The sequence below is a fragment of the Urtica dioica genome, chromosome 1, assembly GCF_054948205.1.
Source record: "Urtica dioica subsp. dioica isolate 48M chromosome 1, U.dioica_male_clone48M_v1_H2, whole genome shotgun sequence".
Lineage (NCBI taxonomy): Eukaryota > Viridiplantae > Streptophyta > Magnoliopsida > Rosales > Urticaceae > Urtica > Urtica dioica.
The window spans coordinates 19,976,736-19,999,638 of record NC_142756.1 but is presented as its reverse complement, the minus strand read 5'-3'; the positions used below and the strand labels follow the sequence as shown (position 1 = coordinate 19,999,638).

At 35.6% G+C, this 22,903-nt stretch overlaps 4 protein-coding genes and 1 non-coding gene across 6 annotated transcripts; 1 reads left to right on the top strand and 4 right to left on the bottom strand.

The window, feature by feature from the left end:
- Nucleotides 1–945: 945 nt before the first annotated feature.
- On the top strand, nt 946–2,333 carry TK1A (Thymidine kinase). The gene is made up of 4 exons (XM_089615248.1): nt 946–1,155; nt 1,253–1,397; nt 1,516–1,637; nt 1,910–2,333. The coding sequence occupies exons 1-4, from the start codon at nt 1,025–1,027 to the stop codon at nt 2,172–2,174; spliced, it is 663 nt and encodes a 220-aa protein (XP_089471374.1). The 5' UTR covers nt 946–1,024; the 3' UTR covers nt 2,175–2,333.
- A 111-nt stretch (nt 2,334–2,444) lies between these two features.
- On the bottom strand, nt 2,445–5,015 carry LOC149407734 (Phototropic-responsive NPH3 family protein). Its single transcript, XM_089615239.1, has 4 exons — nt 4,908–5,015; nt 4,754–4,823; nt 3,080–4,159; nt 2,445–2,993 (listed from the first exon to the last, which is right to left on the bottom strand). The coding sequence occupies exons 1-4, from the start codon at nt 5,000–5,002 to the stop codon at nt 2,484–2,486; spliced, it is 1,755 nt and encodes a 584-aa protein (XP_089471365.1). The 5' UTR covers nt 5,003–5,015; the 3' UTR covers nt 2,445–2,483.
- A 2,586-nt stretch (nt 5,016–7,601) lies between these two features.
- Nucleotides 7,602–9,871, bottom strand: LOC149407733 (putative serine/threonine-protein kinase WNK11). Of its 2 annotated transcripts, none has more exons than XM_089615230.1 (3): nt 9,783–9,871; nt 8,733–9,239; nt 7,602–8,136 (listed from the first exon to the last, which is right to left on the bottom strand). In XM_089615230.1, exons 2-3 carry the CDS (start codon nt 9,225–9,227, stop codon nt 7,780–7,782), a joined length of 852 nt encoding a protein of 283 aa, XP_089471356.1. In that variant the 5' UTR covers nt 9,228–9,239; nt 9,783–9,871; the 3' UTR covers nt 7,602–7,779. The 2 variants fall into 2 exon arrangements, with proteins under 2 accessions (XP_089471356.1, XP_089471348.1); XM_089615222.1 differs by having other exon boundaries at nt 8,733–9,235.
- A 6,257-nt stretch (nt 9,872–16,128) lies between these two features.
- Nucleotides 16,129–16,259, bottom strand: LOC149407732 (small nucleolar RNA U19). The gene has a single exon (XR_016301815.1). It is a non-coding gene; the product is annotated as a small nucleolar RNA U19 (small nucleolar RNA).
- A 363-nt stretch (nt 16,260–16,622) lies between these two features.
- On the bottom strand, nt 16,623–18,292 carry LOC149407731 (DGCR14-like protein). The gene has a single exon (XM_089615210.1). The coding sequence runs from the start codon at nt 18,182–18,184 to the stop codon at nt 16,712–16,714; it is 1,473 nt and encodes a 490-aa protein (XP_089471336.1). The 5' UTR covers nt 18,185–18,292; the 3' UTR covers nt 16,623–16,711.
- Nucleotides 18,293–22,903: the final 4,611 nt, after the last annotated feature.

Below are 22,903 nucleotides of genomic sequence, written 5' to 3'. Positions count from 1 at the left end.
ATTTTATTGCGAATTCACCTCCAAAAAAATTAATTTATTATTTTGACCCTAATTCAAATAATTTATATAAAAATACACATTATCAATTAAAAAGAGAATAAACAAGATAAAAATTAATAAATTACATAACATTAATTAAACACGATAAATAAGGTACCACAACAAATATACTAATAAAAATATGTATCAAATCTCAATAAAAATAAAACTAAACACACGACATAATAAAAAAAAATACAAATTGAATAATACAAATGCATGCATAAAAATATAAAGTTAAAAATTATTATTTTTTAAAAAATTTAGTGTTTTTTATTAATTAAAAGTGTTAATTTTGTAATATTGATATAAAGTTTTAAATTATTATAAATTAATTTAATATTATTGATATAGAATAATAATATAATATTTATAATATTACTATTGACATAACAAATTAATAGATGAGTTAGTATTTAATTGATATGAAGTACTGCTGAAAAATATAAAAAGAGAATTTTTATTTTGTGTGAGATTTGGTATTATGGATTGACGATGAACACTTTATTAATATAATGTAAAAGTTACATTAATTTGATATAATGAGTCGGATATGTTGATATTATGAGTCGGAGATGGTGGCTATTGCATTTCCTATTCCTGTTTCATGATATTGTGATCGTTTATTATTAATTTAATTTTTATTTTATTTTCAGCTACTTCTGTAAGAATAAAAAGAGAGGAGATATTCCCATACAAAGCGTCCAAACCAAGTTTGTAAAAAAAAAAAAGGAGGGTACAATTGTCGCTCAGCCTTATTTATTTATTTTTATTAATTAATTTCAACAATGTCATAGAAGAAGACACGTGGCATTTATCACAAAAAAATTTGCCTCCAAATCCAAAACGAATCTCTTTTCCCTCCAAAGTCTTCGAAACTTTTCTCGCTTTAAAAATAATTCCCAATTCCATTCAAATCTCAAATCTCACACCCAAACATTCTTCTTCATCGCAGCTCTCTCTCTTTTCCTCTCTCTAAATCTCCATGGCCGGTTCTTCGTCGTCCCTGAAACCCTCATCCTCCGTCGGAGAAGTCCACGTCATCATGGGACCCATGTTCGCCGGGAAAACCACCTCTCTCCTCCGCCGAATCAAGTCCGAGAGCAACAACGGAAGGTCTGATATAACAGCATACTAACGAATTTAAAAAACCGTATCTCCTCTATATCTTCTCAATCTCTTGTTTTTCTTCTTCTTTCTGATCTGAATGTAGAAACGTAGCGGTGGTAAAGTCAAGCAAGGACACGAGATACGCCGTCGATTCCGTCGTGACGCACGACGGAACTAAATTCCCGTGTTGGGTTCTTCACGATCTGTCCTCTTTCAAACAGAGCTTCGGAGACGAAGCTTACGACAAAGTAATTAATCCACTTCATTTTCTTTAATTATTATTTCATTATGCTGTCGTTTTTTTCTCATCGTAAAGACAACTGTAATTTTGACTTTTTTACTGTTCAATTCATGATTCGGTTCTAGTTGGAAGTGATTGGTATCGATGAAGCTCAATTCTTCGACGACCTCTACGATTTCTGCTGCCAGGCCGCGGATCTCGATGGCAAAATTGTAATTCTCGCCGGCCTTGACGGCGATTACTTGAGGTAAAAGTAACAAACACCAGAAAAAGAAAAGGAAATAGAAAACAATGGATTAATTCTGCGGGTGTGATAGGAATCTAGATTTTAGATTTGCTCGTATCAATTATTTGTTCTGCGGAATTGCTGTTTTGTCCGGCTGAGATCGGTTCTGTGTTTAAGTGATTGATCGGCGAAGCGGTCGTACCTTTCCAAATTGAACCGGAAAACTCAAGTTTATTTATTTATTATTATCAGTTTATTCTTTTTCTAAATCGGAAGCCCTAGGAATTTTTCAGGCGGAGCTTTGGATCGGTTCTGGACGTGATTCCGTTGGCCGACACAGTGACGAAGCTTACGGCTCGGTGCGAGCTCTGTGGCAAAAAGGCTTTCTTCACTTTCAGGAAGAACTCCGATGTCCGTACGGAACTCATCGGTGGAGCTGATCTCTACATGCCAGTCTGTCGTCAGCACTACACCGGAGGGCCGGCGAGGAGCAAAGTCAACGGAGAGCCACGTCAGATTGGTGCCGGAGCCGGAGCTGCTGACACAGTGGCTGTTTAGGGGGTGGTTTATTTTTATTTAAAGGGTTTACTGTTTTTATTTCGCCCTGTAATAGTCTTTTTATATCGTGCTATTTTCTATAGTTCTCTGTTTTCTCAGTTGTAAAGAATGAACGGACATGAAGGATAGTAAGATTAATACTAGTCAAAGTTAAAATTATATGCATTCGTGTCCCAGAAGGATAACAGAATAGATCAAAGATCATAGATAATTGCTTATGTATACATTGGTTCAGACATCAAAGAACCAAATTATTCATAGCTTGGTTCTGTCAGAACTTTAACAAAACCTCATATAATTATTGCATTTTTAGCTCTGTTTTTGCTTGGATTTTTCGCTACCGAAAAAGGCAATCCGGCGGAAGATCTTGAGCAACCTATCGCCGCACCTCCTCCGAGAAGCAAAGCTGACTGACCCGATGCAGTTCGTAGTGACTTGTCCTAGTGGCTTCGGCTTTGGCTTTGGCTTTGACTTCTTGCTTGTGGACCGGTTGTTCTTCAACCCATTGGGCTCTTCTTGTCTTTGAAGGCTTCTCTTCAGGGATTCGAGCTCTTGCTCGAGGCTTTGGATCCTAAAGCTTGTCGAGTCGTATTCCTTGGAGAATTGATCATCATTGTCCTTTGGGCGTCGAAACGAGTCTGAACAGTCTTTGAAAACTCGGTGCGTGTTGAGCTGTTGAGCGAATAGTGCTTGGACGATAAGACGTAGTGGCATAGACTCGTTTTGGACCGCTTGGACACACACCTCTTGCGAAAGCCTTTGGCATATCAATGACTTGCATGCAAAGCCTCTTTCTTCTTGGGTTATACTTGGGTGTGCCTGAGAGAGAAATAAAAGCAGCCCTAAATAAATTTTAAGTCCACAATTTTCATTTTTAATAATAAAGATTAAATGCGGTTGCTTACTTGGAGGAAAGTACTCATTGCAGTGTAGAGATGATCGTGGCTTTGTCGGAAGCTTATCGGGACTCTTTCGATAAGCTCCACGAATCTCTTGGTCCCAATTTTTGGGTCGACAATGATGCGTGACACATACGAGTCCCACAACTCGGCGACAGCTGAGTTCTTCTTTGGATCAGATGACGCGTATCTCGACACGATTCTCTCCATCGTGGCCAATGTTGGAACTAAGAGCAAGTCCCCGACTCGTGCAGAGTGCAACGATGTCACGATTCGCTCTTCTATCTCATCTTCAATGCCACCATAACCTTTTTTTGAGTCAAGCTCAAGAGATCTCGAGAGCAGCGCAAAGTAAAACCCAACCGGGATGTGTCTACTAGGCCTAACTAAGTCAAGAACTCCTCGTAAGAGCGATGAAACTCGGAGACCGGCGTCTTCTTCATTGTTGTCATCCCAGAACTGTTTTGTTTTCTTTGAGATCACCCACTTGTTGGCATAGAAAACGATAATTGGAGCTATGTACCTTTCCTTCATTCCTTGTCTCCTAAGTGACCTAATGACTCGCTTGAAGAACTCAAACGGGAGGGCTATGAGGTCCTTGATCCAAAGCTCATTGGTCGTTGTCATCGTTGTTGCTTCAGAACTACAATCTTGAGCCGTGTCTGATTGAGCCTCGAGAGCCATCGCATGCCGGTCTTGCCGCCTGTCAGGGTCGAGAATCTCCATACAAGCCATGAAGGCCAGAGACTCGATGCAACGACCGACGATGAGGAGCTCCTCGGCTAACGGGAGGAGAGGCCGACACTTTTGGAGGACGATGAGCGTGTCTTCCCAACTTTGGAGAGCCACCTTGGTAAGGTACAAGTCGAACCGCTCACTCAGCTCGACCATCTCAAGGAACTCGGCCGCGCAACGCAGAGCCGCCACGTTGAAGGGGTCAACCATCGTGGACGAGCCATAGAGGAACAACGCTAGCGTTCCGAACGTGTCGGGTCCTCCTGGGAAGCTCTCCGGGAGCTCGAGGTCGTTCGAGTCTTCGAGCTCAAACGCTCTCTTAAAGTACCCGCTTTTTGAAAACAGTTGATGCTGACAAAGAAAACATAAATTTTAACAAATGAGGTAAATACATATTGGTCACTCAAACCTAGATATATATTTTGGAATCCTACAAAAAGAAAAAAGGCATTTTTTTTTCTTATAAAAAACATGAAAAAAAAAACACACAACAAAAATACAAGTTTTAGCACAAAAATGTATTTTGAATGTGATAATTAGATTTATGTTGGTATAAATAGAGATATTAAGATACAAAATGAGATAGGTGAAAGAAATTGAAGATAAAACTATAGTGCATAATGAGAAGAAGAAAAAAATGAAAATTTTGAAGTTAAGCAAATTTTAGTATGAAAATTGGCCAAAAGTCTTTCTATTTGTGTAAATTTAAAATACCAATTCTTAAATTTATGCAGTTTATAATGTTGGTTGGTTTGGTCCAACTAATCAAATTTCACTTGTAAATCGTAAAAATTGACCAGAATGACTATGATGTGGCCAGTCAACTGAAAAACATAATGAGGTTGGCCAGCTCTCCAATTAAACAATGACACTTCATTATGATCCCATTAAGACTGTAATTAAACAAGTCTTGAACTGAGTTTTTTTGGACTGAAATTCTATTACCTTGTGAAGGTTGAAGATCCTGTCGCGGACCCGAACCCGAACCGTGACCGGCAAACCCGTCTCTTGGCTCCTGATAATACACAATAAACATGGATTTTCAGAGAGAATTATTCAATAGAAACTATTGCAAAAATAACAATAATAACTAACGTACCATGATATAACTCTAATCTTGAGTAAGGCTCCAAGATTAGGTGAGGAGAAAGGACTTGAAGCGACTGAACTACACTTTGAGCTTGTGGCTTCCATAATGAAAGATCACAAATATGAAGAAATATTTTTAGAGTGAGTTTTTATAAGAGACCACTTCTTTGGTTGAGGACAAAGAAGCAAAGGCGGTATGAATTTGATCGGTTTGTCTCTAGACATTCGTGCAACTAAATTAATTTTTTCTATTGAATGGTGATTATTAAATAATTTAATTTTGTTCAAGTCAAGACTCTTGAGTCAAAAATGCACACGAGTGAGTTATATATCCAAATATTAAGGCTTCAATAAAGGGGTTCTCGTCTCGACTTCAGAGAAGTTGAATTCTTGGAGCCACCACCACTTGGCCACGGCAAATAGAATATGCTATATATAATACATACACGTACACATTTACATTTGCATATGTATATATTTGCTCAACCATATTTCACGTGAACCTTGTATCACACGTTTATGTACCCCCAATGGTAATACTTGTCATTTCTTCATCTCTACTCTATATTTTTTTTTGTGGGTTTTACTACATTTGCTCTATTTGATTTTTTTTTTTTTTCATATTACCAAATCACTTAATAAAAAACAGATAAGCAGATTTTTATTTATTTATTTCTTAAAATGGATAAGATTGGAAAATGGGGGAAGGGTATTATGCAATTTTTTACATTTAGGTCATTTATTTTAGGGGGATATTATTATTTAATAATAATACTATTATTAATAAGGTGGCATATTGTTAATTTTCTTCTACTTATAACAACTTAACATCTAAAGTTCAATGTTCAGGCATTAAACTTTCAACAGCATAACCAGGACCGGCCCAATGTATACAGAGGCCTTAAGTGAAAAAAAAAAAATATAAATGATTAGGTCTTTAAAATAAATAACAAAGAAAATAATGATATCTTTAATTAATAATATAATCTGTATAAAGATCTAAATAATACATTGTACTCAACAAATTTAGTGTCGCCAATTTTTTTTAGTCATCCAAACACACATATATTTTTGTTACTTCATTTTATTTTCATTATTCAGCCCTAAGATACATACACATTTCAAAATTCATCACAAAGCTTAAAATTGATATAAGAAATTGTAATTGTAAAGCATTTGATATCCAAGTTTACGTTTTTGACGATACAATTTTGTTTATTTTAATTTATATATGGATCAATTCATCAAAATTAGTCAAATGAAATACTGGACAAAATTCCACAACCGTCCTATTAATGATAATAGTGATATTGATATATTGTATTGTATTCTTGTGGAAGAAAGTGAGAGGAGTTGGGTGAGATCTCAAGGTTAAAACTTAAAAGAGAGTGATTTATTGGGAAAGAGAAAATGATATGTAAGGGATGATATACATACAGCTTTGATAAAAATCTAATAATATAGGGAAAAAGAGAAAGAAGAGAGAAAGATTGCGTGTAGGCTGAGATAAAATATTGAGAGAGGGTTTGCTGAATTTGGATGATAAATTAGTAAGCAAAGAAATAGCCAAGACGGCACGGTCACTTAAAACTCGGATGCTTTGGATGAAGATGTTTTTGCTTGCTTTTCTTCAAGCAACCTTTCTCTCTCAAATCCCCAAAATAAATATTCAACGTATTTTTTTTCTGTGTATATATTATATAAGTGTAAATTACATAGCAACATATTGATATTTTTTTATTTTATGAACACATTTGTCGTATAAGGTAGTTGATAATTTATATTGAAATTTAAAGTTTCTTTTTGGCTATGCTTATTGCTTACTTTAGATTTAAAGTGTCCCAAAAGTATTGCTTAATAGTCAGAGAGAGAGAGAGAGACCCAACATGGTTATTAGAAGAAAAAGAAAAGCTCTTTGAAGGTTGAAGTATATGTTTTTCCTAATAGCGCCAAGTTGTAATGGTTTGTGATGTCATTGAAAATAAAAAATAAATAAAAAATTTCAAAGGAAGGAGGACATCATATATAATGAAAATTCGTATATTTTAATTTTGAAGAGCAGTTTTCAGATCAAGTATTTTAAATTATTTATTTAGAAAAACAAAAAGCATGGAAGAGTATATTCGAGAAATGTCAATATTGAAAACCCTGAAATGAGGATCCAAATTGTCAATCATATTGGAAAATTGAGCCATAAAGTGAGGACTCTACACATGGGAGGAGTAAATGAAAGGAAATAAAATAAAGTACTAATATGTGAAGCGTAATTATTGTCGATCTTCAACAAGATGTGCAAGTGTAAAAAGATCACACGTCATGCAGATATATTATTCATTTAACATTTTAAAGGAGAGTAAGAGAAAAAGTATTGGTGATAGTTGTTGAACATGTGAATTAAGGGCTTGGATTTTATTTATTAAAAAACAAAAGGCAAAGATTAGACAAGGTGATTTCAGTAGAGCGGTTATTTCTTGAAGATTTCATTGTGATTTGAGAGATCTAATATAACTATCTGTTTGCATAATTAGCGTGGAGATCCCAAGTGAGTTGATAGAAACAGTAAATTATACAGAGGGTGAGTTCTATCTAATCAGGTTTTTTTTTTTTTTTTTTTTTCTGTTCAATAGATCTCACCTAACATTTATTGATTCATATTGATTTTATTTAAAAGAACTTAACTGGATTAAAGAGGGCAAGTTCCAACTTTCGTTGTAAAATCCAACTTTATGAACACAAGTCTGATTTACAGAGTGCTAAAGGTTGAGACTTTGATCAAGCTGTCAATGGACTCACATGTTAAGGGAAAAAAAAGTTGGAAAATACTCTACAACCATCATATTTTTTTTTGTTCACAATTATCACATGATTCGTTTGGAGGCCATTTATGTGTGAAAGAAAGGGTCGTTGAGAAGGTCGGACGCGGAAGGTCTGGCTCTGGGCTGAGCAATGCACTTTTCGATGAAGTCCTTGACTTCCTGATCCTGCAAGGACAACAGAGCCCGGGGCTTGACTCCCGATGTGACCTTCTTGTAGATCTTGGCCACGCTGTTGCACTCGCTGTAAGGGACCTCGGAGGTGACCATCTCGAGGAGGCAGAGGCCAAAAGAGTAAATGTCGATCATCTCCGTGTAGTTCTCTTCGTAGAGCTCCGGCGCCATGTACTCCGGCGTGCCCAGCACCGAGTGCGCCGAGTGGCTCTTCCCCACAACCGCCGCAAACCCGAGGTCCCCGATCTTTATCTGTCATCCACATCAAACCAATCGTCTTATTGCTCAAATTAACACCATTTGACACGTCGGAGCCAGGAAATTTTGTCTTATAAATTAGTATTTTTATATATAGAAAATATTTTAAGTTAATACATAGAATAATTAAGAAAACTTTTTTTTTTTCCTATGTATATACCAAAGACTGCAACGAAAAAATTACATAATATCCCCCTATAAGGATATTTTCATATTAGCCCCCGTAATGAAGATATCTGGCTGTGTCCCCTATGCAAAAATTGACCATCGAACACTACTTTTTTTTTTTTTTTTTTTCTCTTTCCCATTTGAGCTCTTAAGGTATGCGAGGGAGATTTATAATAGGAGTTTCCCAATTTTGTATCTTTTTAGGGATAATCCAGATCCTCTCTACAACTTTTGGTCTCTATTCGTATCGTCTGTGAGTAAAAACATGTTTATAAAAATAAGGAAGGACGATGCATCTCTTAGTTTGATGGGACTCGGACCCAACAAAATCGTCGCTACTCGAAAGCGAAACAAACTCTACCTAGCTAAACAGAATCAGAAACATAGATAGCGCGAAATCAGGGCTCGATATAGATGGTTACCTGGCCGGTGTTACCGTTGACGAAGATGTTACTGCAATTGAGGTCTCTGTGAATGACGCAGGGGTCATGGTTGTGGAGGTAATCCAGCCCTTCGAGAATCTGTCTCGACCACTTCTTCAGAGCCTTCATCGAGACCATGGGGTGCCTCTTCCTGTACTCCCTCAAGTTCCCCGAGTTGCAGACCTCGGTGATGAAGTTAATGGTGTTGAGCTCCTCGTCCTTCCACACGTCGTAGCACACGATCAAGTACTGGTTCTTCAGCGACATCAACAGCTCGACCTCTGAGTAGATCCTCTGGACGATCGACGGGTCGAAGCTTCCCAATTTGACCTGGTTCCAAGCCACTTCCGTGCCTTCGAGCTGGTCAAACGCCCTGTAGACCTTCTTCACGGCGCCGGTGCCGAGAAGAATGTTGTAACGCCCGAATCTCCCAGTCGGATCAAGCTCCTCGAACATTTCTCCATTACTGAGTTGATTCGTGTCCTCACCAGGCATATCTTCGACTGGCTATCGACGGATCAGAGCAAAAGGTTTAAGCACCTTTGAAGAGAGAAAATTGACATTTTACGCAAAAACCTATCTCGGTTTGAAAATTTTGGCCTCAATTTAGTTCTCTAACTAATTAGTTCTTCGCAAGCAAGTGCTTCATCAAAATAGCTAAATTATGATGGTGGATAAACTGATATGAACAAAAATATCAGAAAAATACCTAAATATAGACGCAGTTCAACAGAATTGAGCAACAAATCAAAGCAAAACAAATTATAGTTTCTAATTCCCAATCATCATCTTTAGCACAACAAAAATCTCAACGCCACATAAAATAAAAATTAAAACTGAAATTTCAATTCAATCAATGAAATGGAAAAAAAAAATCGAGAACTCGCTTGAATTCGAATCTCGATCGCCCTAAACCAATCCTAAACTCATACATGATAAGTCTTGATGAACACGAAAACATATACACGGGTGTACATGTATGTATATACCTAGAGAGAGAGAGAGAGAGAGAGAGAGAGAGAGAGAGAGAGAGAGAGAGAGAGAGAATACCTAAAGATTTAAGAATCGGAACTTTGATTAAGTTCTGAAACTGGAAGCGAAAATATGTGTGAGAGAGACGAGTGAAAACAGACCAGCGAAGAAGTGATTATTGGAGGCAAATTCGTTCAACTTATACATAGGCGTTGCTCGACTGTTACCGAAACGGCGTCGTAGAGTCGGTTTTTGTTTTTTTTAGAGATCTTCTTAAAGATCTATATTTTATTTTTATTGTTTATTTTAAAATGACAGTTTGGGAATTGCTTTTTATCAGCGCTGAAGCAGTTATCAAAGGTTCAAGAAGAATGACTGCATTGGAGATTTTAAGAAAAACTTTAATAATTTTTTAACATGACATAGGAAATCGATTAGTGTAAGAAATATTTCAACATTCGGACGAGGCTATAATAAGTCGATATTTTGCGAAGACGTTAAATATGTTATGTTTCATCACAGTCGATGTTATAAATTTTTTTTATCCAAAATTTAAGAATACTCCCGAAGTAATAACAATAGATTTAAGATATATGCCACATTTTAAGGTATTTTTATGCTAATTTGTGATTTTATTTCATCATCATCGTATTACAATAAATATATACTTTAATTGACATATTTATATTTTTTTTAAGGATTTCATTGGTGCTATAGATGGTGTTCATGTTCCAGCTTATTTGCCTCAAGAAGATCAAGTACCATTTATCAGTAGAAAGAAGATTTTCACTTAAAATGTATTAGCAGTATTTGATTTTAATATGAAATGCACTTTTGCATATGCCAGTTGGAAAGGTAGTGTGCATGGCTCGAGAATATTCTCAGCCACTCTTTGTGATAGTGAACTTAACTTTTTGAAACCTCCAGAAGGTATGACTATAATCTTGTTTTCATACCTTAATTAAGTATATAGTTTTAACTCAATAATTATCTATTCATTTTGACTCATGATAGAAAAGTATCATTTGGTAGATGTTGGCTATCCAAGTTTGCTTGGATATCTTGGTCCATATAAAGGTCAAGTGTACTATCTAGAGCATTTCGTGCGAGAAGAACGTAACCTACTACTAGCAAAGAAATTTTCAATCGTGCGCATTGTTCTCCTAGAAGCGTTGTCGAAAGGAGATTCGGACTGTGAAAAAAAGATGGAGAATTGTGGAGGTATAAAAAATAATAATAATTTTTTATTATTTATTGGGCTTTAGTTCGGCCAAAGCCCAATAAGTGATTCAGTCCGACTCTAAGCGAAAAGCTCAAGCCCAGCTCACTGAGGAGAACAGATCGCCCGCGTTGGTCCAATCAAGGAGCGAAGTCGTGGTCAAGCTGAAACCTCGCCGAGAAGACCAGATCTAAGACTTGACCAACCTGCGATGTGGCGAGGACGAGTTGATCAACACGTGTCTAAGAGATGATTCTTTATTCGCCTATTAATAACGACTGTTGTATTCATTTTCGCACACACAAGCTTCTACTCTGTCTTTCACTTTTATTCAAATTCTCTCGGTCTTTTGTTGAGTTCGCCTTCTTGAGCTCGGCACTTCGCCCCTTGTAAATGATTATTATTAATAATAAAGCTCACTTCTTTTATATTTTCGTATCAATATTTCTCTTGAATTAAATCGGGATTTTATTTTTTGTTTCTTATACGAAGTCTTCTGAGACCTATTATTAAATAAAACAAATATATCATATATTTATTTGTGGTTGTTGGCGATCCCGAAATCGACATCAACTGGAATCATGAATTTCATGCCGAGTTACTCATTAAAGAATCAAGTATAAATAGTTATCGCAACTACGACACTACATAACTATATTAGAATGCATGCAACACAAGAGCTAACTTTTAAAACAATCGATGAAACAGTGAATGATGGGAAAGTGGATGAAAACGACACAAGTGAAGATCAAGATGAAGAGTGTCAAACTTCTACGAGTAGTATGGATAACTTAAGAGATGAGATTGCTACAAGTTTAGTAGAAACGATAAATCGGTAGTTTAAATAAATTTTGGTTCAGAAAACTTTATATTGAAAATAAAATAGATTTTGGTACGCTTACAAAATTTTGGATATGCTTTTGGCTTCATTTGGGCTTTGAGGATTTTTTGGTGACCAGAACCGTTGGAGTTTCGGATCCGGAATTCGATGCAAGTCGCATCGAATTTAATGTTTTCGGATTTTTTTAGAACGACCGACAAACATATATTAACTTTTGGAATGATTAAAAATTCAAAATTCGAATACAAAAATAATAAATATAAATACTTAAAATAAAGTTAAAACATTACAACACATTCATCAACTATAATTTGATCGGTGGGCATGTTGATAGTAACTCGGAATTCATAATAGTCACACTACTACATCTCATATATATACGATGAAGCCTAATTTTGTACATGATTATTTATCGGTCATATTTTACTAAATAATCTCAAGGTAGGACGCATGACCTGTGGAGCTTCATCATATATGGTAACAGAACACATGAATTGGTGTGACTCCAACATGATCTCAAATTTTCTTGGAGTTACGGACATATCCAAGGCACTTGGACTCTGATTTCTAGTTTAAAATCTTGGGCTGCTGGGACATATTTTTTATTCTCTATGTTTTCGTTGATTTTTGCCGAATTCGTCGCCAACTTGAAATTCTTGACTCTTCGTGGTCGTCATCGGTAGCTCAAAGTTGTCATCATCCCCACCACCTCGAGCCCCATGTGTCGTGTGAATCAACATCAATCAACTCCATCTACAATGAATATTTTTTCTCATTTTTTTCTATTTTTGTTTTATGTTTTAATACCCAGATTCAGATATGCTTTTTGGATCGTCATATCTTTGATCAATGTGGTTTTACTTTCATTCTTTATATTTAAAATGATAAGAGAGATATTTTCTTTTCCGTGGGCATGGATTAGTGAGAAAAGTTTCCAAAAAGTGCAATCGACAATAAGTGAATGTATTAGTTTTTTTTTTATTATTTTTTTTTTATGGTAGTATTGGCACGTGTTACCAGAAAACAAATCGGTAACTCGCAATTTTATTTATAATTATGATTGTGTTTGTGATCCGTTTTTCATCATTCTTAAAGGTCTTCTGTATTTTTCTTCGAGCATTTATCGTAATTTTAGCAGTTTTGGGCTTTATCATTATATTATCGTTGAAGAGCGATTAAAAAACATGAAATTTAGTTTCTATCATAATACTGTCAAATAATATAAATAAAACTCATTAGACATAAATGTCCTTATAATTGAGAAAACTATGATTTTATAGTTGGCCATCACATAGGCAAAATTGAAAAAAAATAATGAAGAAACTATATCAGTAGTGGAATGTCTATCCTCAATTAAAATTGTAGTTTAATTATTCAAAGGGTTATTGACGGCATAAATACCTTAACTTTTCGATTTTATAAATTTTTATACCACAACTTTTTTTTTTTACAGCAAAAATACATAACGTTTCTTTTTAATACCACCGTTACTCTCAATCCGTTAAAATGACACGTGGAGGGTTATTGGCGGCATAACTACCTTAACTTTTCAATTTTATACGTTTTTATTTTACAACGTTTTTTTCGACGACAAAAATATCTAACATTAGTGTTTAGCACCATCATTACTTTTAATCCGTAAAATGACATATGGTCATAATCCAATAAATTGAGTAAAAAAATAAAAATAAGAAAATAAAATAATAAATAAGTAGTAAAAGTAGAAAAACAATGAAAAAAAATCGAAGATAACAAAAATGGAGCAAGGATGTTTTTAAGCGTGGGCGCACGCGAACGTGAAGTCGAGGAGGAGTGTCGGCGAGACCGAGACGAAGATGTCGAGAACCGCAATGGCAGCGACACCTCTTTCTTTCTCTTCCTTTTCCTCTTCAGCTACACGCAAACTCGGAATTGATGGGTCTGTTTGTGAAGATGTCGTTGCAGCTGTGAAGAAAGCAACGTTGATGTTGAGCACCAAAGCTTAGCCTCTATCGATAGAAAACGATAAGCTCTCTGGACATAAAACGATAAGCTTGACTTGCTCAAGGTATTTTTTTTATTCTGAAATCTAGTGTGTATAATTACTATTTTGTAGCAGTTTAAATTAAGTTGCGAAGAAATAAAAAGGTTTAGAAAATTCGTCACGTCTTTAAGCCTTGGTATTTGGGGAAAAAAATTGTGGTGGTATAAAGGTGTAGAAAATCGAAAAATTAAGATATGCATGCCACCAATAACCTTTGACGTGTCATTTTAATGGATTGAGAGTAACATTGGTACTAAAAAGCAAGGTTTGAAATTCCGGGGAAATCGGACGGAAACCAGTCCGGAAACCGTTTTTTTCAAAAGTTACGGTACCAGTATGTACAAAACCGGAATTATTTTGGATTCCGAGGAAACCGTTCCGCTTTCCAGGGTTTTCTGGGGAATCCGTCCACTTTCCGGTTGTCTTTAGGCAAATTTTCATTTTCACGTATTCCGACGAAAACTTACCGGTAAGTGGTCAAATACCGACAATTCTTAAAAATTGATGATATTTATTGTTCTTCACGAATTTGTCGTTAGTTTTTGATGATTTAATTCAAATTCTTAGTTTCTAACTTCATTATTGTGTTTAATTGGAGTTTGTATCCCATTTTTTTCAATTTTTTGGTTACATTAGAAAATATGATTTATATTTGAATGTGTTTTTGACTAATTTTGTTAAATTAGTTGTAGAATATGAAATTTTATGTATAATTAGTTGATTTTTAACATGAATATCATCATTATTTTGAGTTTGTACTTTGTATTGAACTACGTCATTAAGTTTGGGTTGGATTTTTGTTGAGCTTTTATTGTAGATTTTTTTTCCATTTTATCCTATATTCCTATGTTATGCATAAATTTTTTTAAAATATTTATTCACTACATTTCTCTCGTAAGTACGGTATTTGACGATATTCCTTGACGGTAACGGTATTATCAATGATACAGTTTTCCTTTTCCTTTTCTGCTTTCAACGATATTCCTTTCGGATACCAGTGGTTACCAGTAAATTATGAACCTTGGAACGGTAACGGTAACAGTATTTCGATCCTTGCTAAAAAGTAATGTTAGGCATTTTAGCCATCGAAAATAAAATTGTGATATAAAAGTATATAAAAAAAAATTAAGATATTTATGCAGCCAATAACCCTTGTTCAAATATTAAGTATATGGTCCAACTCATTACTATGTCTCATTTCTTTAATTTGAACTATTTTTTTTAATTATTATAAAATTAAGCGAAAATATTAACGTTAAGTTTAAATTAATCATAATACCATATGCTTAACTCATCCATTAAATATCGACCACCAGACATTTAGTTTTAGCCTGTGTAAATATGACACTTTGAGATATAAAATTCCATGTGTTGCGGTGACATTTTACTATATTTCTTTTTGGGAATTACGTGCATCACATTTCGTTTGATAAAAACAATAAATAAAAAATAAAAGAAGAAGAAGACAGAAAGAAGAGATCTTGTGAATTGGGATATGATCATCGTAAAGCAAGTTTTGATGTTGAGAAACTTATGAAGTGTAAACTTGGCACCTCTAATTTTTTATCTTTTATTCTTTTTCGTGGGAAAAGCTAAAGACGACACTGACTGGACTAATGAATGGCTTCATGTGATATTTCAGGATTCAACCAACCAAAATAAAAAAGAAGATCGTCGCACCAAAACCGCGATCTGCAGAGACTTTTTCATGAATGATAACAACATACATATCTCCGCATAACATTATTTCATCAAGAAGAATTCTGAACATACATATCTCCGCTAGACTTAAGTTTGCATTAGATTAAGAACTTGGAAAAATATTCGTCAAACATACCTTTTCATATATAAAAAAATTTCACATAATTTGTGTTAGTCTCAATAATCAAAGATATATATCAGTACCTCTCTCCAATTTTTTGTTAACACACTGGATCTGCAGTATTACAGTTTATTATTTTATTCAATTCTCTATCATTAAAAGTGAGTTCATAACAAATGGTGTTATGTATCATTACGAGTAACACAAGTACTGAGTAAGTTCTATAGTTTATTAGAATCACTAGATGAATATGTTTCTTGAAACCCAATTCTCATCTCAATTTTTGTTTTGTTTGTTTTTGTTGCAGACACTTTTCTTTAACCATCAAAGTTGTGGTGATATGCTTCTCTACAATCGAGAATCGGAAAATAAACATATGACAGACAACCTGAATTATCCAGCTATGGACTATTGAAACAGAGCTTAAACATTATCAACACGTGTGGCTTCCCGAATCAAAGAAAAATTTCTTCAAAGAAAATAGGGATACCTTAGCACAGCAAAAAAAAAAAAAAGAAAGAATGTCCGAGGCTGCTTGTGAGATGATCTATATTGAAAGAAAATCCCATCAAAAGGCCTTGGATCAAATGAAAAAAGAGCGGTACGCTCCAATTCCAATAAATAATCTCTGCCCCCTAACTAAGCCCTGTATGAAAATGTACATAATTCATATGGCTACTCAAAAGGGGCATATATTCACGACTTAATAACTTTATTTTGTTTAATTTATTTTTAAACTAAGATTTAGTCCCTGCCAACATTCGATGACTGGAAACACTACCAACCAATTGCTAAGTTGGTATAGCTTTAGACTTAGAATCTAAGACTTCTTGGAAACAAACCAAGAGCCTGATCTCTGGACCTACAACTCTTAGGTTTAGGGACTCGCTGAACATCACATCCTAACGTGTATATGGAAATTCTTAAATACCCGCCCAAGCTTATAGAAAGATCGATAAATATATAAAGATAGACATATGCTTTATATTAAAACAAGCTAGTCTAAGAATTGATTATCAAATAATTTCAGATATTATATTATCTCATAAAGTGCCAAAACGCAGCTTGCTTGTTCATACTTACAAACATATATAAAAGTGTTTTACCATGGAAGATTAGACCCTTCTCCAACAGAAGGAGATCTAGAAGTCCTCGGCGCACTGTCTCTCCCGAGCCTCGAGACACTCTTCGGTGTGACCGCGGCGGGGCTGGAGCCCCGGTAGCTCGCCCGGAGGGTCTCGTCGAAGTCCGACGAGCTCTTTGCGATAGCGTTCCTCACGAACTTCTGCGCCGCCCGAGACATAGTCCTCACACTGGGGCTTGCGCTCCCGCCCCTCACCGGGGCCGGAGAGTGCAGCGGCGGCTTCTGGAACATCTTGGTCCGCTCCCTCAGCTTCCGGGCCGCGTCCCTCGAGAGCGAGTGGGCCTTCTCGTCACGGCTCGGCGGGCACGGGATCCGGTACCGGGGCCCGCCAGACGGCCCTTCCTCATCGGGCTCGAGCCGGAGCGGAGTCCCCTCGATCTCGCCCCACGTCACGAACGGAGACTCCGGCGCCGGCGAGGGAGTCCGGACAAACCCGTACCCGTTCTCGCTCTTCTTCCCTGATTCGAGATAGAAAGCGTTCGGTGGCGGCGGGGTTTTCCTCAGATCGTCGAGGTCGTACCTCTTTCCCTTGTCGTCCCCGGCTCGGTCGGCCTGGACCGGGGTCGAACCCGCGATCGGGGCATAGAGAACCTCGACTCCGCCTTCAATCGGGCGAGAGCTTGCCAGCTTTCCATGGAACCGGGTGTTGGGTCGACTAATCTCCTTCTCGAGGGCCTTCATTCGAACCGATCGCTCCTCGATGGTCAACGGAGCTTCGCCGCGATCGGCCGGGTGATACATCAGAAGGTTCTTCGCAGTGAAGTTCCAGCTCTCCAGCGTGCTCGGAGGCTGATCCGAGGTCCCGAATCCGTCGGTGATCCTATCATTCTTCGAATACTCGATAGCTCCAGAAACTTCATTATCCTTATTCTCTCCTTCTAATAAAAAAGCGTACCTTTCTTTCCTCTTCCGGTTCACCTTCTCCAGAATCTTGGAGAAGCTCTCGTTGTCTTCGCTCGTGTATCGACGGAAAAACTCGTCCAGAGACAGCTTCGGGTCAACGCCGCCCCCTTCGGATCCCTCGCCTCCGCCAGATAGAGCTCCGGCTCCGGCGGTCGGCAACGGCGTGGAGAGAGGAGTGAAATTCCTCGCGAACGTCGAGCCTGGAGTCTGAGTCCGGCGATCGGACTTCTCGCCGGTTCCGGCAGCGCCACGGCGCCGCTCGATGATCTTGAGCTGCGCGTCGCGGATCTGGAGAGGATCGCCGGTCTTGACGGCGTCGAGCCAGTCGAGGCGGTCTCGGAGCTTGGGAATATCCGGAAAGAAGTCGCGCTCGATGATTTTCTCGATGGCGGCGACGTAAGAGTCCTCGTCGAGGACTTTGGAGCGACGGCGGATTCCGGTGGAGTCCGTCGCCGGAGAGGCTGAGGACGGAGGCTCGCGCTCCGGCGATGAGATGGGGCGAGGGGAGTGGCCTGGGGAGAGAAGCATGGCTTCGATCGGAGGAGAAGATGAATTCGAGGATTAGGGTTTCGCTTTCAATTTGAATTGGGGATTTCGAAAGCGCAGTTCGTTTTGGGGTTCAGAATTCAGATTTTATTTATATATATAATTTACACGCGGAAGTTGACGCGCTTCTTCTGACATGTTTACAGTAATAACTACAAATTTTTATTTTTGTGAGGCTCATATAACTTAATATTGCAACTCAAATATTTCTGAAGAAAAAAAAAATATTTCTGAAGGGTTTGCTGTGTAATGCCAAATATTTTTGCGCTTTAGCTAAATAGTCAGAATATATATCTTGACTGTTTCGGTTCATATAAATATATGTATTACGTATATATACATTTTAAAAAATTATTTTTCTTTATAAATAATAAAATCATTTACACATGTGTTTAAAATTAAAGGAATATTAGCATGATTATTAATATCTATACATATGTTAAAAATACAAAGAATCTTAGCATACATATGTGTGTATATATATATATATATATATATATATATATATATATATATCTTATATATCTCAGTTCATGAAATAAAAATATCTCAATTTAAAAAAAAAACATATCTTTTAACATTATTGTAATCATGTCAGGATTTTTTATTTTTTTTTTATTTTTTTTTACAATAAATCTATTTTAGTTTATGTGCGTGTATGAAATCTACCCATTTAATTTTCAAAAAATTAGCTAAATACATCACCTAACCTAATCTGTAAAACTTGCTAACTAGCCAAAATTTAATAAATTTTTTGTAGATAGTCACTTTGATGACATGGCATGACGTGGCATCCTTCGATAAATTTCTAACTTTCATATTTACTCTTTTGCTTTCACATTTAATATTTTTTGTTAGGTAATTCTTTTTGAAATTTGAATATTGGACGGTGCGGTCTCATGAAACAACCAATACTAAGACTAACATGAGGATTAATGCTCGGACGAGGACGGTCTGTCTGGTATCTGAATAATGGATTATGTTTTCATGGTGTTATTATTGGCCTTTTATTTGTATTCGCTTATTTTGTTTAAATTAGTCAGTTTTTTTTATTTTTTTTTTTTAAATTTGATTATCTCTCTCTATATTTTAAAAAATATAGCAAGCAATTATTATTACATAATTTCGTGGATTGCTGAAATCATATCAGTGTCCAAAATATATACAATAATTACTTTTCTTATTTTGTGTTCATTACGATCGTAGCAAAATTTACATTTATTGACACATTAATAGATTTTGACACATTTATTCTACTTTTTTGTTTGAATATTTTTTACAGTTATTCATTTCAATTCGAATCGTGTTATGTGTTTAAATTCAGAAATTAATTATTCAGTTGACTCAATCATGTTAAGAGCCATATTATTTTCAAAACTATAGCAAATAATTATTTCTACATAGTTACATAGATTGATGAAAACAAATCAGTGCCCAAAATATGCGCAACAATTACTTTTCTTATTTTTGTCTTCATATGATTGTAGTTCACATTTATATATACATATATATATATATATATATATATATATTAACAATTATTTACAATAATTTATTGTTGTATAAACAAATATTTACAATAATTTACACATATTAACAGTCATTCTCAAATAAAAAATTTATAATATTCAAATAAGCATCCGGATGTGGTGTTCGTGATCGACAAGGTTTTGCTTCCAAGAGAGCTTTTTAAGAACGTTACTGAGGCTCCGACGATGGCGCTAAAGAAGGAGGAAGATTCATCGAAGTCGGCTAAGAAGAATGTGAAAAAGCCGGTTGATGAGGAGGAAATGGATGCTTTGGTGGACGCCATCGCTTACGAAACTGCCGGTGTTCGGAGGCTGGATAATAAAAAAATCATAAACCCTAATTTTCAAATCACGAAAATAAATCCAAAAAATACTCAAAAACTTTGAAAAAACCCATAAACAAAGTGCATTAATAACAATAATCGGTTGCAAGTATTAAAAAACAAATCTTTTTCGTCGACGATTGTTGATTCTAATTTTCATTCAACCTTGGGTTTGGATTTTTTTTTCTCTCACTTGTTTTTTTTTTGTTTTTTTTTTTGTTTCAAGAATGGGTGACTAAATGCGTGAGTAAATATGGTTATACTTGTGATCAACAATTTAGCTTTGATTTTTCGATTTTTAATTAATGCACACTTTTTTTAATAAAAAATTAAGTGAAAAAAGGAGGCGGTAAATTTTGCTGGATATTAACATCATTTTAGCGTTGTAAATAAAAGTTGGTGGTCATTTATCAAAAATTTATAAAAGGTGAACTATATGATAAAATCTAAAATTTTAGGTGGCTATTTATCCATAAGAGCCTTTAATTTGTATAGAAGTAAATTCGTATGAATAAATTATGTTATCACGGGAAGATAAACACAATAAGTATCTATTGAATACGGTCTTGAAACCCTCATTTATCCATAACATAGATAATAAGAGGCATGGCCTCTTCAACTTTTAACCAGGTTCCGCCACGTGGCATCGCCATATGGCGACACGTGGCAGATTTTTTTTTTTTTCAATTTTGATTTTTTTCCCTTCTAAATATCAATATATTTTGTATAATTTTTTTATGTATATTATAATCATAATTACTAATACTATATCAATAACATATATTATCATTTTTTTTTTTCCGATCTTTAATTTTTTTTCCCTCTCTCATCAATATATTTTGTATATATTTTTATTTCAACTTGAATCCTGGTGCCGCCAGGCAGCGACACGTGGAAGCCATTTTTTTTTCCTTCCAATTTTGATTTGTTTTTTACTTCCGATTTTGATTTTTTTTTCTTTCCAATTTGATTTTTTTTTATATTTATTTATGTATATTATAATCATAATTACTAATAATATATTATACTATATCAATAACATATATTATCATTTATTTTTTTTCCGACCTTTAATTTTTTTCCTTCTCATATCAATATATTTTGTATATATATTTTTTTCCCAACTTGAATCCTGGTGCCGCCAGGCAGTGACACGTGGAAGCCATTTTTTTTCCTTCCGATTTTGATTTTTTTTTTTACTTCCGATTTTGATTTTTTTTTGCTTTCCAATTTTGATTTTTTTTCCCTTTCAAACATCAATATATTTTGTATATTTTTTTTATGTATATTATAATCATAATTACTAATACTATATTATACTATATCAATAACATATATTATCATTTATTTTTTTTCCCGACCTTTAATTTTTTTCCCCTCTCTCATCAATATATTTTGTATATATTTTTATTTCAACTTAAATTCTGGTGCCGCCAAGCAGCGACACGTGGAGCCATTTTTTTTCCCTTCCGGTTTTGATTTTTTTTTACTTTCGATTTTTATTTTTTTTTCCTTCTTTCATAAATATATTTTGTATAATTTTTTTATGTATATTAATTTCTTTCCTCCCTCTCTTATCAATATATTTTGTATAGTTTTTTAATGTATATTATATTTAATACAATTAAAAGTCTAAACTTACTTTATTTTATTTATTTTTCCTTTTCACTTTTTTTATAAAAAAAATATTGCTGACTCGCGCGTAGCGCGTTTTTTAAACTAGTACTAAAAAGAAGTTTGAAATGCAATATCTGTTGATTACCTCGTTATTGTTATATAAGATTTATAGGTTTTAGCTTCTTCTTGCCCGACTAACAACGTAAATTGCTAAAAAAAATTAACAATGTAAATAGCTTAGAAAATATATACAGTATTGTCTATGTGAGTAATAATAATAATAATAACTAGAATGATGAACATAGACAAATATGTAATAGTATAAAGAATTAATGACATTTTTGGCCCCTCGTCTTTGACCACTTTAACAAGTTGAAACCTCATTAAAAAAAAACTGCCGTTTTGGTCCTTTATGATAGTTAAATTTTCATTTACAACCCTTCTGTTATTTTTGATGTCAAAATAAGCGGAAAATGATCATGTGTCTGTCACGCGTTAATTTAAAGAAGGGTATTGCAGTAAATTAGCATTATATTAAAAAAAAATTAAAGCCATCTCTCTCTCTCTCAACAACAAGAATCACTCAAACCCCAACCCAAAAAAAGACCTTTCACAAAACCAACTTCGTTCCTCTCTCTCTCTCTCTAGGATTTGATTTCGCCAAAACCCACACAGAGAGAGAGAGATACTCGAACGACTCTCTTTCTCAGTACTTTCATTGTACTGTGATCCATATCGAAACAATCGAAACAGACCGAACCACCATTGACAGATCGCGAGCCCCCCCAAAAAAAGCAAAAACTCCTCTGATCGAGCGGCCATGGAAACAGGCTGTGGCGATCGAGCATTGTGACTCGGATGGGATGGGGACAACGGTGGTGTCGTCGTCGTCGCTGATTTCGATGAGATGAGCAAGATTGGAGGGGACGAGGACGACGAAGACGAGTGCTTCTACGAATCCCTCGATCGCATTGCTTCGTCTTCTTGGTCTTGTTCCACATCCCCCTCCTCCGACGAACAAGAAATATAAGAAGAAGAAGAAGAAGGAGAATCTAATTCTTCTCGTTTGGTCTCGGATTCACCGAATTATGCCGAGAGGAACCACTTCCCGATACCAAAGTTTCCAATGCGAGTCTCCAAGTACGACGTCTGGATCTCCCAGCCCCTCCTCCGTCTCGGAGTGCCACCGCCATTTGCTCCGGGAGATGGGACTCAGCGGCGACCCTTCCCTT